General features: G+C 47.5%; 2 protein-coding genes across 7 annotated transcripts in view; both read left to right on the top strand.

Annotated features, from left to right (window-relative positions):
- GMDS (GDP-mannose 4,6-dehydratase) overlaps nt 1-12,677 on the top strand; it is a 944,793-nt gene that overhangs the window by 528,097 nt on the left and 404,019 nt on the right. The gene's annotated exons all lie outside the window — the stretch shown is intronic.
- On the top strand, nt 5,978-10,411 carry LOC141052842 (uncharacterized). Its single transcript, XM_073550142.1, has 2 exons — nt 5,978-7,565; nt 7,637-10,411. The coding sequence occupies exon 2, from the start codon at nt 8,548-8,550 to the stop codon at nt 10,150-10,152; it is 1,605 nt and encodes a 534-aa protein (XP_073406243.1). The 5' UTR covers nt 5,978-7,565; nt 7,637-8,547; the 3' UTR covers nt 10,153-10,411.

Raw genomic sequence — 12,677 nt, 5'->3', positions numbered from 1 at the left:
CGGGCCGGTGAGGTAAGCGGGTCCCCCTGTGTCTCCTTCCCCCGGGGGTGCGGTCCGTTCGGGCGGGCGCCGCCGGCGGTGTCCCACAAAGGGAGCGGCGGTTCCGAGCTGGCGGCGCAGTTCTAGCCTCTTGCCGCGCGTCCCTGCGGCCTCTGTCGCGCGGGGAAGTGACGCGGCGAAGGGGGCGGGGCCTAGCGCCGAAACCGGAAGTCAGATGCCGGCGACTTCCGGTTGTGGTGAACGCGCGCCGATGCGCGCCCGCCGCCTGAGGGGGCCGGGCACCTGAAGGGGAGGGGGAGGATCGCGGGGAGCGGTCCAATGGGGGGCCCGAACACTGGACAGAGTCCTGCTAATCCGGAGGGGGAGCCTTCTTAAGACAGAAGGCATCGCTGCGGAGGTGCTTCTGGAGGCCCAGCGATGGACACAACAGAAGCCCCCATGGACCCACAAGAGGTGCAGCCCGTGGCAAAGCGCCCCAGTGACCAACCTAAGAGGAAGGAGGGACGTTCAAGTGGACGGAGCCACAGCAGTTCCTCTAGGTCAAAGGATCCTCCCGCAGCCCCCCATGATCCGGTACCTGTCCTCATCTGCAAGGGTAAGAGATCTGCGAGAATGTACCCTGATGCAGTGTCCCCTTATGTGTTTGATTCTCAGGGGAAGAAGGCCACAGGGAAGCAGAAGCACAAGGAATGTGCCCTCTGTAGTTGCCCCTTACCAGATGGCCACCCCAAGAGATTGTGTCAGTCTTGCGTGAGACAGACGGTAGGGACGGAGATGAGGGGTAGAACGTGAGTGGAGTATCAGACTCTTACACTCTTTCCTATTTATACAGGTAGCGGAAGAAGCTCCAAGCTTCGCTACAGACCTGAGGCAATTAATCAGGACTGAAATAAAAGCCCTATCAAAAGAAGGTTCTTCTAAAAGAAGACGAGCTAGTGTTTCAGGCTCAGAGTCTTCAGTCGGCCCTAGGAAGGAAGATATCTCCTCAGAGTCCTCGGCCTCCTCTTCTTCTTCCGAAGAGGATTCCAGCCTGTTCTGCTTTCCCTTGGACCAAATGGATAAATTAATTAAAACCATAAGGTAAACCATGGGGGTAGAAGAAAAAAAGACAGAACTGTCTGCTCAGGACATTATGTTCGGGGGTCTAGACCCCAGAAAACAAAGGACTTTTCCACTAAACGAAAAAGTCCAGAGCCTGATTGACAGGGAGTGGAAAAAAACGGAAAAAAGGGGTTCTATGCCGCCAGCTTTCAAACGTAGATACCCCTTTGAGGACCCAATAGTAAGTCGATGGGATAAGGCCCCCAAGCTGGATGCAGCGGTAGCCAAAGCCTCAAAAAAGTCATCTATACCCTTCGACGATATGGCCTCCCTTAAAGACCCCCTAGATAAAAAGGCAGATTCCTTTTTAAAGGGCACATGGGAGATGTCAGCAGGCGCCCTAAGGCCAGCAATAGCAGCCACGTACGCAGCCAGATCCATGATGGTCTGGCTGGATCAATTGGACTCTCGGCTAAAGGATGGAACCTCACGAGCCTCCATCCGTAAGTCTCTACCAATTATCCAGAATGCTGCTGCCTTTCTGGCAGATGCCTCGGCGGACTCAGTAAGAATGGCGGCTAGGTCTGCAAGCTTGTCTAATTCGGCCCGAAGAGCCCTCTGGTTAAAATGCTGGCCGGGAGATATCCAAGCCAGGTCCCGTCTCTGTTCTATCCCCTGTGAGGGTGAATACTTGTTCGGCCCCGTCGTAGACGAACTGTTAGAGAAGGCCGGGGATGAGAAAAAGAAATTTCCGAGTCTGCCGAATACATCCTGGAGACGTCCCTTTTCTAGGAAAGGGTATTCCTGCAGGAGACAGGCCAGAGATCAGAACAGATGGGACAACAAAAAAACCAGAGGTACGGGCTTCATGTATGGAGGAGGGGGGCGCCAAGAAGGTCCATCACGGGATAATAAGAAGCCGCCCCAATGACTAGTGGCTCCGGTAGGAGGAAGATTATCTGCCTTCTACCCGGCCTGGGCCAGAATCTCGAATAGCAGCTGGATACTGGGGGTGATAGCTACAGGACTGCACCTAGAGTTCGCCTGCGTTCCCCAAGATCGGTTCAAGGTAACTCCACTCAATTCTTCCCCGCTAGAACAAGCTGCCCTGGAGACCGAGGTCCTCGAGCTGCTGGACAAAAAAGTCCTGACGAGAGTTCCAGAGGAAGAGAGGGGGAAAGGCTTCTATTCCCCCCTGTTCTTGGTCCGTAAACCAGATGACTCATTTAGGGCTATATTTAACCTCAAAGCCCTCAATAAATTCCTGGTTGTACGTCCATTTAAAATGGAAACAATCAACACCGCAATAAAGATGCTGTTTCAAAACTGCTTCATGGTGGTCCTAGATCTGAAAGACGCTTACTATCATATACCCATAGGTCTAGCACACCAATCTTTCCTTAGACTGGCGGTTCAGTTGGATGGGTCAATCCAGCACTTCCAGTACGCGGCCCTACCCTTCGGGGTGGCGGTTGCGCCTCGAGTATTCACCAAAGTGATGGCAGAAGTGATGGCCCATCTGCGCGAGCTAAACATTCTAGTCGTCCCCTATTTAGATGACCTCCTTATAATAGGCAGTTCAGCCGAGCAGTGTTTAGAACAGTTACAGAAAACAACGGCGGCTCTAGAGCGGTTGGGATGGCTACTTAATATCAAAAAATCCCGTTTGCAGCCATTAAAAATTCAACAATTTCTAGGACTAACCCTAGATTCAAAAAAGCAGGAATGCCGCCTGCCCCCAGAGAAGCTGCTGCACCTGCATGGGCGGGTCCTGAACGCCTCCAACAACCCCTCCATGTCCCTCAGAAAAGCCATGTCCCTGTTGGGTTCCCTCTCATCCTGCATTCCCGCAGTCCAGTGGGCCCAAGTTCATACGAGAACTCTACAGGGCGAAGTTTTATGGTATCAGAGGATTCTTGGGGGTAACTTAGAAGGTCGACTGACCTTATCTAGAAACACAATAGAGTCCCTGGAATGGTGGCTAGAAAGAAATAACTTGTCTAGAGGGGTCCCTTGGGAGTATAACATTACCCGCGTGGTCACCACGGATGCAAGTCCTTCCGGTTGGGGGGCACATATGGAAGAAATTCTGGTCCAGGGCCTATGGGAACGAGATCAGATACAAATGTCTTCTAATTTGAAAGAATTAACAGCGGTAGTACTCGCAGCTAAAGAGCTCCTTATGTATCTACAGGGCCATCACGTACGAGTTCTATCGGACAATCGAGTGGCCGTGGCCTATATCAACCACCAAGGCGGAACTCGATCCAGAACTCTGATGAAGGTGGCAGGACAATTGTTCCAGCTAGCAGAGCGTCATTTTTTATCTCTCACGGCTCTTCACATAAGAGGGAAAGAGAACATCGCGGCAGATTTCCTAAGCCGCAATCTGTTAAAACAAGGAGAGTGGGCCTTAAACACCTCCATTTTTGTTCAGATTGTGCAGAGATGGGGTCAGCCAGTGGTGGATCTGTTCGCCACCAAGGAGAACTCGAAAACGACACAGTTTTGCTCCCTAAACCCCAGGGAGACTCCTCTGGCAGTAGATGCGCTTCTGATAAAATGGGACTTCAGGCTAGCCTACGCCTTTCCTCCCCTATCTCTACTTCCTCTAGTGTTGAGGAAGATCAGGAAAGACAGGGCAAGGGTCATAGTCATCGCCCCGTTCTGGCCCAGAAGAGCATGGTTTTCGAACCTCAGGATCATGTCGGTAGACGATCCTTGGGTTCTCCCGGACATCCCGGACCTTCTGTCCCAGGGCCCGGTCTTCCACCCTCAGGTGGCTGGCCTACATCTCACGGCGTGGAATTTGAGAGGTCACTGCTAGAAAGTAAAGGCTTCTCTCCAGACCTAATGGACACTCTACTAAAAAGTAGGAAAGTAGTGACAACTAAGATTTACGTCAGAATTTGGAAAAGGTTCCTCGAAAGCTCAAATGTAAATACTGGTGATTCCGTCCCCATAGGCCAGATCTTGGAATTTTTACAAAAAGGGCTGGACTTGGGTCTCTCCACCAGTACCCTTAAAGTACAGGTATCCGCCTTAGGGGCCCTCTTCAGCTGCAACATCGCGGCTAATTATTGGGTCAAAAGATTTAACAAAGCAGCGAGTAGATCCAGACCAATAGTAAAGAATAGACTCATGCCATGGGATTTGAACCTAGTCCTCACAGCTATGACAGAAGCGCCATTTGAACCCATCTCGTCGGCCTCTATTAGGAGCCTGTCCCTCAAAATAGCTTTCCTAATAGCCATAACGTCAGCCCGTAGGGTAAGCGACATTCAGGCATTGTCTAGGCGCCCACCTTTTCTTCAGGTAAAGGAGGATAGGGTAATACTTAGACCCGACCCAGCGTATTTACCAAAAGTAGCCTCCAGCTTTCATAGGTCGCAGGAAATAGTCCTTCCATCCTTCCTCCCTAAACCAACTAATGAGAAAGAGGAGAAGCTACACACTTTAGATGTTAGGAGATGCCTCTTGGAGTATCTAGCAGCTATCGATCCCTGGAAGAAAGACAATGCTCTCTTTGTCTCCTACCAAGGCCCTAGGAAAGGTCTTAGGGTGTCCAAAAGTACACTAGCCAGGTGGATTAGAGAAGCAATCTCGTTAGCTTATGCCTCAAAAGGTAGAGTAGCTCCGGAGAAATTGAAGGCGCATTCCACCAGAGCCGTGGCAACCTCGTGGGCCGAGAGGTCGGAAGTCTCCATCGACCAGATTTGTAAGGCGGCCACTTGGTCCTCTCCGAGCACTTTTTATAGTCATTATAGACTAGACTTGGGTGCCTCTGCAGACCTCTCCTTCGGTATCAGGGTTCTGCAGGCTGTAGTCCCCCCCCCTAAAGTAGTGATTACTCTCTGTAATTCTCTCAGGTGGTGCTGTCATGGACGACTGATTAAAGTCTTAGTTACTCACCGGTTAACGGTATTTTTCGGAGTCCATGACAGCACCCATAGATTCCCTTCCCTTAGTTAATTTGGGTGTGCACGTCTTCCCTTTGTACATATCCACGGGTGATAAAGATTTAAGTGTTGATATTGTTGTACATATAATTATGCATTAACCTTGGAGGTCCTCTTTTTATACTCTGTAATCCAACTGATGCGTGGGAGAGGTGCCGCCCTTTTGTATCTGTAGGTTTTCCTGTTCCTAAGAAGGGCAGATCCCCTCTCTCAGGTGGTGCTGTCATGGACTCCGAAAAATACCGTTAACCGGTGAGTAACTAAGACATTCCAAAATATAAAATCTACAGTAACATTAGTTTCAATGAACAGCACCTTCACATTTTATTTATGCAAATATTAATTTAGAAAACCACAGGCTCGTTAAGAATAAATGGCAATTCCATTAATTTATGCCTAGCAGGCAGGGATAAGTTATACATTTCATCTTTTTACAAATCTCCTTGTGGTGAATGATAATCCTATACTCTGGGCAGTGTTAAAACTTTTACTAGATTCTCATGACAATTGTAAATGATGATTTAATCACCACTATATACAAAACAAAATCTAATAACCAGATATCTGGAGTTTCATGTTAAATCAATGTTTCACTAACATCTTATGAACATAGAAGTATTGCATCGACAGCTGATCGAAAACAAGTACAGTATGTGTATCACGGTGATGCTTTGGATGTCCGCAGTTTGGCTGTACCATTGTAACAATCAGCTTCTTATTTATTGGTACTCCAGGCTATTATTAAAATGTAACTGCTTCCACAGTATGTTTCGCTGTGATCTGCATCATCAGGAGTGCGCAGCTCGTATAACCAGTAGTGCGTTGGCAGGATTTATGAAACCTCGGTTCACCAGTCACTTTCTATAATCATTGTGTAAGGCTAAGTCTGTTTACTCCTTGTACTGTGATTGACAAGCCTTCCTATATAGAGTAGTTGTTTTTAACTCTATGTACTTTTTTAATTGTTGAAACAAAAATTAAAAACATGAGACCTTGAAATTAAAAAAAAAAATCTAATTTCATCTTCAAAAAATGTATAACCACTACAATCCAATACTCTAGTGGGAGAAGTCATGCTTTGTAACATAATTATTCAGTGTTAAAATAACCTTTCAATTACTATAGTTACTGATATGGGTTTGAATATTAATCTCATGTGATCAGTCATACTCATTGGATGGGAAGTAAGGTTTTCTTAATTCTTGATATTACAGGAACACTGCAAAGAATTGATGTGATCTAGAATGTGTATGCACTCCTAAATGCAATATATTTCTCTACTCACTACCTATCCCTGTGTGGAAGCTTGTGGCTTTTATAATGGGGATAATACCGCTTTAATAATATTAAATGTGACACACACAAATATGCTAACCAGATTCTTAGTGTAAAATGGTGTGCAAATAAGTTATTTATTAACAGGTGTGCTTATCTCCATCAGGCTAGACACTATAACAAAGTTATTGATTTTTGACCGCTTCTCTAGATTTGCATAATGCCTGAATTAATAAACTACTGGAATTTAGCTTGAATAATTCTTATCCCTCACTACTGTACACAGTGACTTGGTAGCCAACAAAAATTACCGGTTACAGGTTGGTAACCAATTGAGTTTTTCTTCTAAATATTGCTATCATGATTGATAAAAGGAATAGCCAAAGTTCACATTGCCAAAAGATATAGTTGAAGTGATAGTTGCCAAAGAGTAATAGTAATCGTAAATTACCTTGTTTTTTCCACTTTACCAGGATTGCCAGATGTCTACTTTGGATATCCTTAAAGCCCCACCATTTTTTAAGAATCAAGTGGATAAGTGTAAGGCCTCTTTCACACATCAGGTTTTCGGCTTCAGGCGCGATCCGGCGCTTTTGACTAAAACCGGATCCGTCGAAATGCAATGCCGGATCCGGTTCCCCCCCATTGACTTGCATTAGAGCCGGATCGAGCCGGATGGCCATGCGTTTCATCCGATTTTCGCCGGATCCGGCGTCTGGAAAAAACGGAGACTGTAACGTTTTTTGTCTCCGTCGAAAAAGCCGGACACGCCGGATCCGGCGTGTCCGGCTTTTTCATACAATGAAAGCCTATGAGCGCCGCAATGCGCCGGATCCGGCAATAGCCGGATCCGGCGGCCGGATCCGGTTTCTTTGGTCTGAGCATGCTCAGTAGCTCTGCCCACAGGACATATATAAAAGCAAGACAATGGGACCCTCAGCCACACCCAACATGCCACCCAAGCCAAGAACCAGGAGCAGGAGAAGGCAGCAGACATCTGCAGCAGCAGCACCATCAGCACCACCCCAAATGGAGCAGCATGCTGAACAACGGGAAGGGGAGTCCAGCAGCAGATGAGAGACGGTAATTATCAAATCCCCCATTCCTCCAAACTAGGGCTATGGAATATCAAGATATTCATTGGCCCTTTGTTTCTCTTTATTCAACAGCCGCCCAATAGATGCAGCAGCAATGGCAGCAGCAGAAACACCACCCACAGCCATGGAGTCTGGCCATGAGGAAGACAGCACATCTTCTGGGAGCCCTCCCTCGCATCGTCAGCGTTTGACGGTAAGTTTTTATTTCCAAAATCCATCATCTCTGTAATATATGTGTATTCATTGCCTTTTATTTCAAAACAGGAATCACAAGATGAAGAGGAGCTCCCAGAAGAAGAAGGAAGGGGTGGACAGACACTTGGAGTGGGCTCACAATTGGTAAGTTTTTTGCATCAAACGCAGAAACACAACATCACACTACACACAACACATAGAAAACAATGTTCTGCAGACCACACACAGCAAACAAATGCCTACATCCAAAGACATAACATTTTTTGTTTTCTTCTCTAGTCTTCCCAATCTGGTGCTCGGCCAAGAGGTCCTCGCAGTGCCTCCCAGGGTCGTCGGCGACAGCAACGCGGCGGTCACCAGCGTGTAAGTATAAATATTTTTGCTTTGTTTTTTTTTGCACTTTTTATTTCATTTCTTTTGTGGAGGCTAATTATGTTATTTTTGTCTTTTTCTTTAACAGCCTTCACAGCGTGCTCCCGACTCTGACGGTGAGGATGGAGGGATTGATGTGGACCGCCTCATCGATCTCGTCAGAGAAAGGGAGCCGCTCTGGAATATGGCTGACCGACGCCACGCTGACCTGATCGTTACCCGACGACTCTGGGAGGAAATCTGTTCGCTCCTTGTGGACCGCTGGGAGGGCCTCGAAGCTCGGGCCCAGATTAAAGAGCGTAAGTATATACAGTACCGGTTGCTTGATTTAAACCAGTGTTTCCCGAACTCCGGTCCTCGTGGTCCCCACGGATCATGTGTTCAGGATTTCTATTTACTTTGGAAATCCTGAAAACATGACCCCTGGGGACCATGAGGACTGGAGTTTGGGAAACACTGATGTTGTATACTAACCACTTTGTCCTTTCTCGTTTCAGGGGAGAGAATTGTGAAGCGGTGGCGGTCTGTGAGGGATTGTTTCAAGAAGGAGTTCAATAAAGAGATGCGGGCCCCGAGTGGATCTGGAGGACGCAGGAGCAAGTACAAGTATGCACGAGCCCTGTCATTCCTCCGGGAGACAATGCTCACCAGAAGGTAAATATTACACACCACATGTGACAAAAAAATGTTTAGATGTAACTTTTTTTTTTTCAGCCAGGGCCATACCATGTCACTATTTTAATTGTTTTTTTTTCTCTTTATTCCATAGCACGGTGAGCAGCACTCGGGAGCCTGCACGATTGGACCCTTCTGAGGCGATCCCTGAGGAGACCGGCACCGAGGGACACTTCGACCGCCCCGGTACATCTGCACCTTGCCAGCCTTCCCACACATTCGACCCATCTGTCCCATCCACCAGCACAGGAGCATTGTGGACGCCTACATTACATGAATCTGCTGGTGAGGAGATCGCTTTCCCTTTACCCCACCCTTCTGCCCCTGCCACCTCTAGTACACCTGCGGGTACTGGGCGGCAGCGGCAGAGGGGTCAGGAAAAGAGTTATGCGCCAGAGTTCTTGCATCTGAATGCATCTTTCCAGAACTGTCTAAAAGTCTTGTCAGAGCAAATCTCCGCAGGCTATCAGCAGATCAACTCCAGCATTCTGGAGGTGAAGACACTTCTGCAAACCATGCATTCAGAAGCAAGATCTTCGCCAAACCACACCTTTTTCAGGTCTGTTGTGGAGCGCATGGAAACGCTCTCTCCTGCCCAGCAGATGCATGTAATGCATTCATGCCACGCTGCTCTCCAGCAAGTTACCTCCCAACCTCCTCCTCCCACCACAGTAGTTACTCCACCTGCACCCCCTCCAGCCACTTTCCATCCTCCCCCTCCTATTACATCTACACCCCCTCCAGCCACTTTCCATCCTCCCCCTCCTATTACATCTACACCCCCTCCAGCCACTTTCCATCCTCCCCCTCCTATTACATACCATCCACCTCCCCAGCACCATCCACCTCCCCAGCACCATCCACCTCCCCAGCACCATCCACCTCCCCAGCACCATCCACCTCCCCAGCACCATCCACCTCCCCAGCACCATCCACCTCCCCAGTACCAGCAACCTCCCCAGTACCAGCAACCTCCCCAGTACCAGCAACCTCCCCAGTACCAGCAACCTCCCCAGTACCAGCAACCTCCCCAGTACCAGCAACCTCCCCAGTACCAGCAACCTCCCCAGTACCAGACATCTCCCCACTTCCAGCAACCTGCCCCGTACCAGACATCTCCCCACTTCCAGCAACCTGCCCCGTACCAGACATCTCCCCACTTCCAGCAACCTGCCCCGTACCAGACATCTCCCCACTTCCAGCAACCTGACCCGTACCAGACATCTCCCCACTTCCAGCAACCTGCCCCGTACCAGACATCTCCCCACTTCCAGCAACCTGCCCCGTACCAAACTCCTTCCCCATACAACTTGCCATCAACATCATCTGCTCCTACAGTCCCTGCCCAACCCTCCACTCCACCACCCACCACCTCTTCTGCTTCCCACATGTCCACCCATTCTGTAGTTTTTTCCACACCTTCACCTCTAACTGTTCCTTCCCCACCACGATCCCAGTCCTCTCTCCACACTCCCAGTGTCGAAGTGTCCCGCAGCCCCTCCAGCAGTATTTCCACCACACACTACACAGATTTATAATGTGTGTATTTAAATAAAAATGACCAGTTTTATGGTTTCAAAGCTTTATTAAACAAGTTTATTAAAATTTTTAAAAAGTTTACTAAAAAAAACATTTTTCAATAGAAGTTAAATTATTTTACACTGGTTGTCTGTCATTTCTTTCTGCGGCGAAAAAGGTTAAATACAGGGTATTTAAAAGGTGAAATGGTATTCAAAACTAGGTATATAACTGTGGGTAAATTTTAGCTTTTTGCCACAGTTGTGTTCCTGGTTGTGTTTGAAGCAAAGTATTTCACCTAAAAAGTTGTGTTTATTGTTGGTGATTTCATAACAATGTACACAACTTTTGTTAAAAGGTGAAATACTTTGCATAAAACACAACCAGGTACACACCTGTGGCCTAAAGCTAAAAATAGAGACCATGACAAGATAGCCAACTTTGGTTGGCAAAGGTATATACTGTTGGTACAGAAGGTACACAAGTTTGGTTAGGGCACAAATCTTTCACACTCTGTCATCCTGCCAGTGTACTCTGCCTTGAGGTGACATAAAGTATAGTGCAAAATTGTCCCTCATTACTGAAACAGTCACAGAACTTCTAGTGGTAATGTCCTGGTAATCTTGCAAGGTGGTTTCTTCAGAGGTGTCCTCAATGGAAATGGGTTCCTTGCAGATAACAAAATTGTGGAGTACCACGCACGCTTTGATCACCTCGTCCACAGTTTCTGTCTTGAGGTTGATCGCAGTCAATAGGACCCGCCATTTGGCTGTCAGAATACCAAAGGTACATTCAACCATTCTTCTTGCTCTTGTGAGGCGGTAATTAAAAATGCGTTTTGGTCTTGTCAATCCTCTGCTAGAGTACGGTTTCAAAAGGTGTTCTGACAGCTGGAAGGCTTCATCCCCTACACAGACAAATGGCATAGGTGGACCAGATGTTTGCGGCAGCGGTCTAGGTGGTGGGAACTGGAAGGTGTTTCCATACAGTTTACGCCCCATGGCAGACAGTTTGAAAACTTGAGAGTCAGTGGAGCGGCCATAGGCCCCAATATCAACCGCAATAAATTTGTATTCCGCGTCAGCGATGGCCATGAGGACAATTGAAAAATATTTCTTGTAATTTAAATATTCCGATCCCGATCCAGCTGGCTTTACAATGCGGATATGTTTCCCGTCCACAGCGCCCAAGCAGTTGGGAAACTGACATATCTGTTGAAACTTGTCAGCAATTTCAATCCACCTCTCTGTTGTGGGCTCTGGTGGTAACTCTTCAGCTAAGGAGTCCCACAGTGCACGGCATGTGTACTTCACTATTCCAGATATGGTGGAAATCCCGAGTCTGTACTGGAAATGCAGTGACGAAAGGGATTCTCCAGTTGCAAGAAATCTGTGGGGAATTAAAAAACAATAAATTAGTTTTAAATCACAGCATTACATACCAAAACTGAGCTATAACACTTGGAGATACAAACTACCACCAACAAGATTGCAGTGAAAGTGTGCTCTGATGCGATCACATCCAATAAATGTGGCTTACCTTAAAGTCACCATCAGACGCTCTGCGGGTGAAACAGAGAAGCGGCAATAGGTGTCCGCTTTTCTTATGAGGTGTGCAATGCGCTCCACCAAGTAATCAAAATTCTCCATTTTCATCCTAACATATCCAAAAAATGTATCCGGGTTTCGTCGAAGGTCCATGCAGAGTGTAGAATAGACCCCACGCGTCATTCTCTTGGCTGTGATGGGGTGGATCCACAAACGTCGTCTACGATGCCTGATGCGCTGCTGTCTCGCTCTCTCCTTCTCCAGAACAATCACCCTCAAACGATTCGCCTCCGCTATAAAATCCGCCAAATTCTTCAAAATATTTCCAATGACAACATCCATCTTCGCCAGTAACTTGCTCTTCTCTCCAACCTGCACTTTCTCCTCTACAACCTGTCAAAGAAGGGCTGTTGGAACACGCTATATATAGTTTTCCAGTAGCCAATCCCGTTCGGAAGGCCACAAGGGTCAATTTTAAAAACCGGATCCGGCGTAATCCGTCGAAAAACGGATAGAAAAACGGATGAACCGGATGAGACTGATCCGGTTTTGTCTGTCAAGAAAAAGACGGATCCGGCAGAAAACCGGATCCGTCACATCCGGTTTTACTAAACATTTGCCGGATCCGGCGTTCTGGCACGACGCCGGATCGCGCCTGACGCCGAAAACCTGAAGTGTGAAAGTAGCCTTAGATGGTAATAGTCATCGATTTTCGTCTTCTCCCGGCTTCCTAAGCGGCATTACATCACCAAATCTGTAACCTGTCTGCTTTCTGTATGGAGCAGGGGTTACATTTTCTGTTTTAAGTGATTTGCATTGAGAACATTCAGTATGTGACCTCTGTTCCACGCAACAGCTATTGTAACATTTGGAAGGTCACAAATTTAGTTGTGACGCCAGAGCACCGCTGAAAACTGGTTAGTATATTACTATCAGTACACTTACCCACATGATCCCTAATGGACTTTAATCATAAAAGGTCCAAAAGTGCTTTTTAT

The sequence above is a fragment of the Dendrobates tinctorius genome, unplaced genomic scaffold, assembly GCF_039654945.1.
Source record: "Dendrobates tinctorius isolate UK_male_01 unplaced genomic scaffold, ASM3965494v1 ptg000163l, whole genome shotgun sequence".
Taxonomy (NCBI): Eukaryota; Metazoa; Chordata; class Amphibia; order Anura; family Dendrobatidae; genus Dendrobates; species Dendrobates tinctorius.
Note: the sequence above shows the minus strand (reverse complement) of the source record. Positions and strands in the feature narration are given on the sequence as shown.

Excerpts from the sequence above, each read along its gene's own strand:
- LOC141052842 (XM_073550142.1), top strand. The coding sequence starts at position 8,548 with ATGCACGAGCCCTGTCATTCCTCCGGGAGACAATGCTCACCAGAAGGT.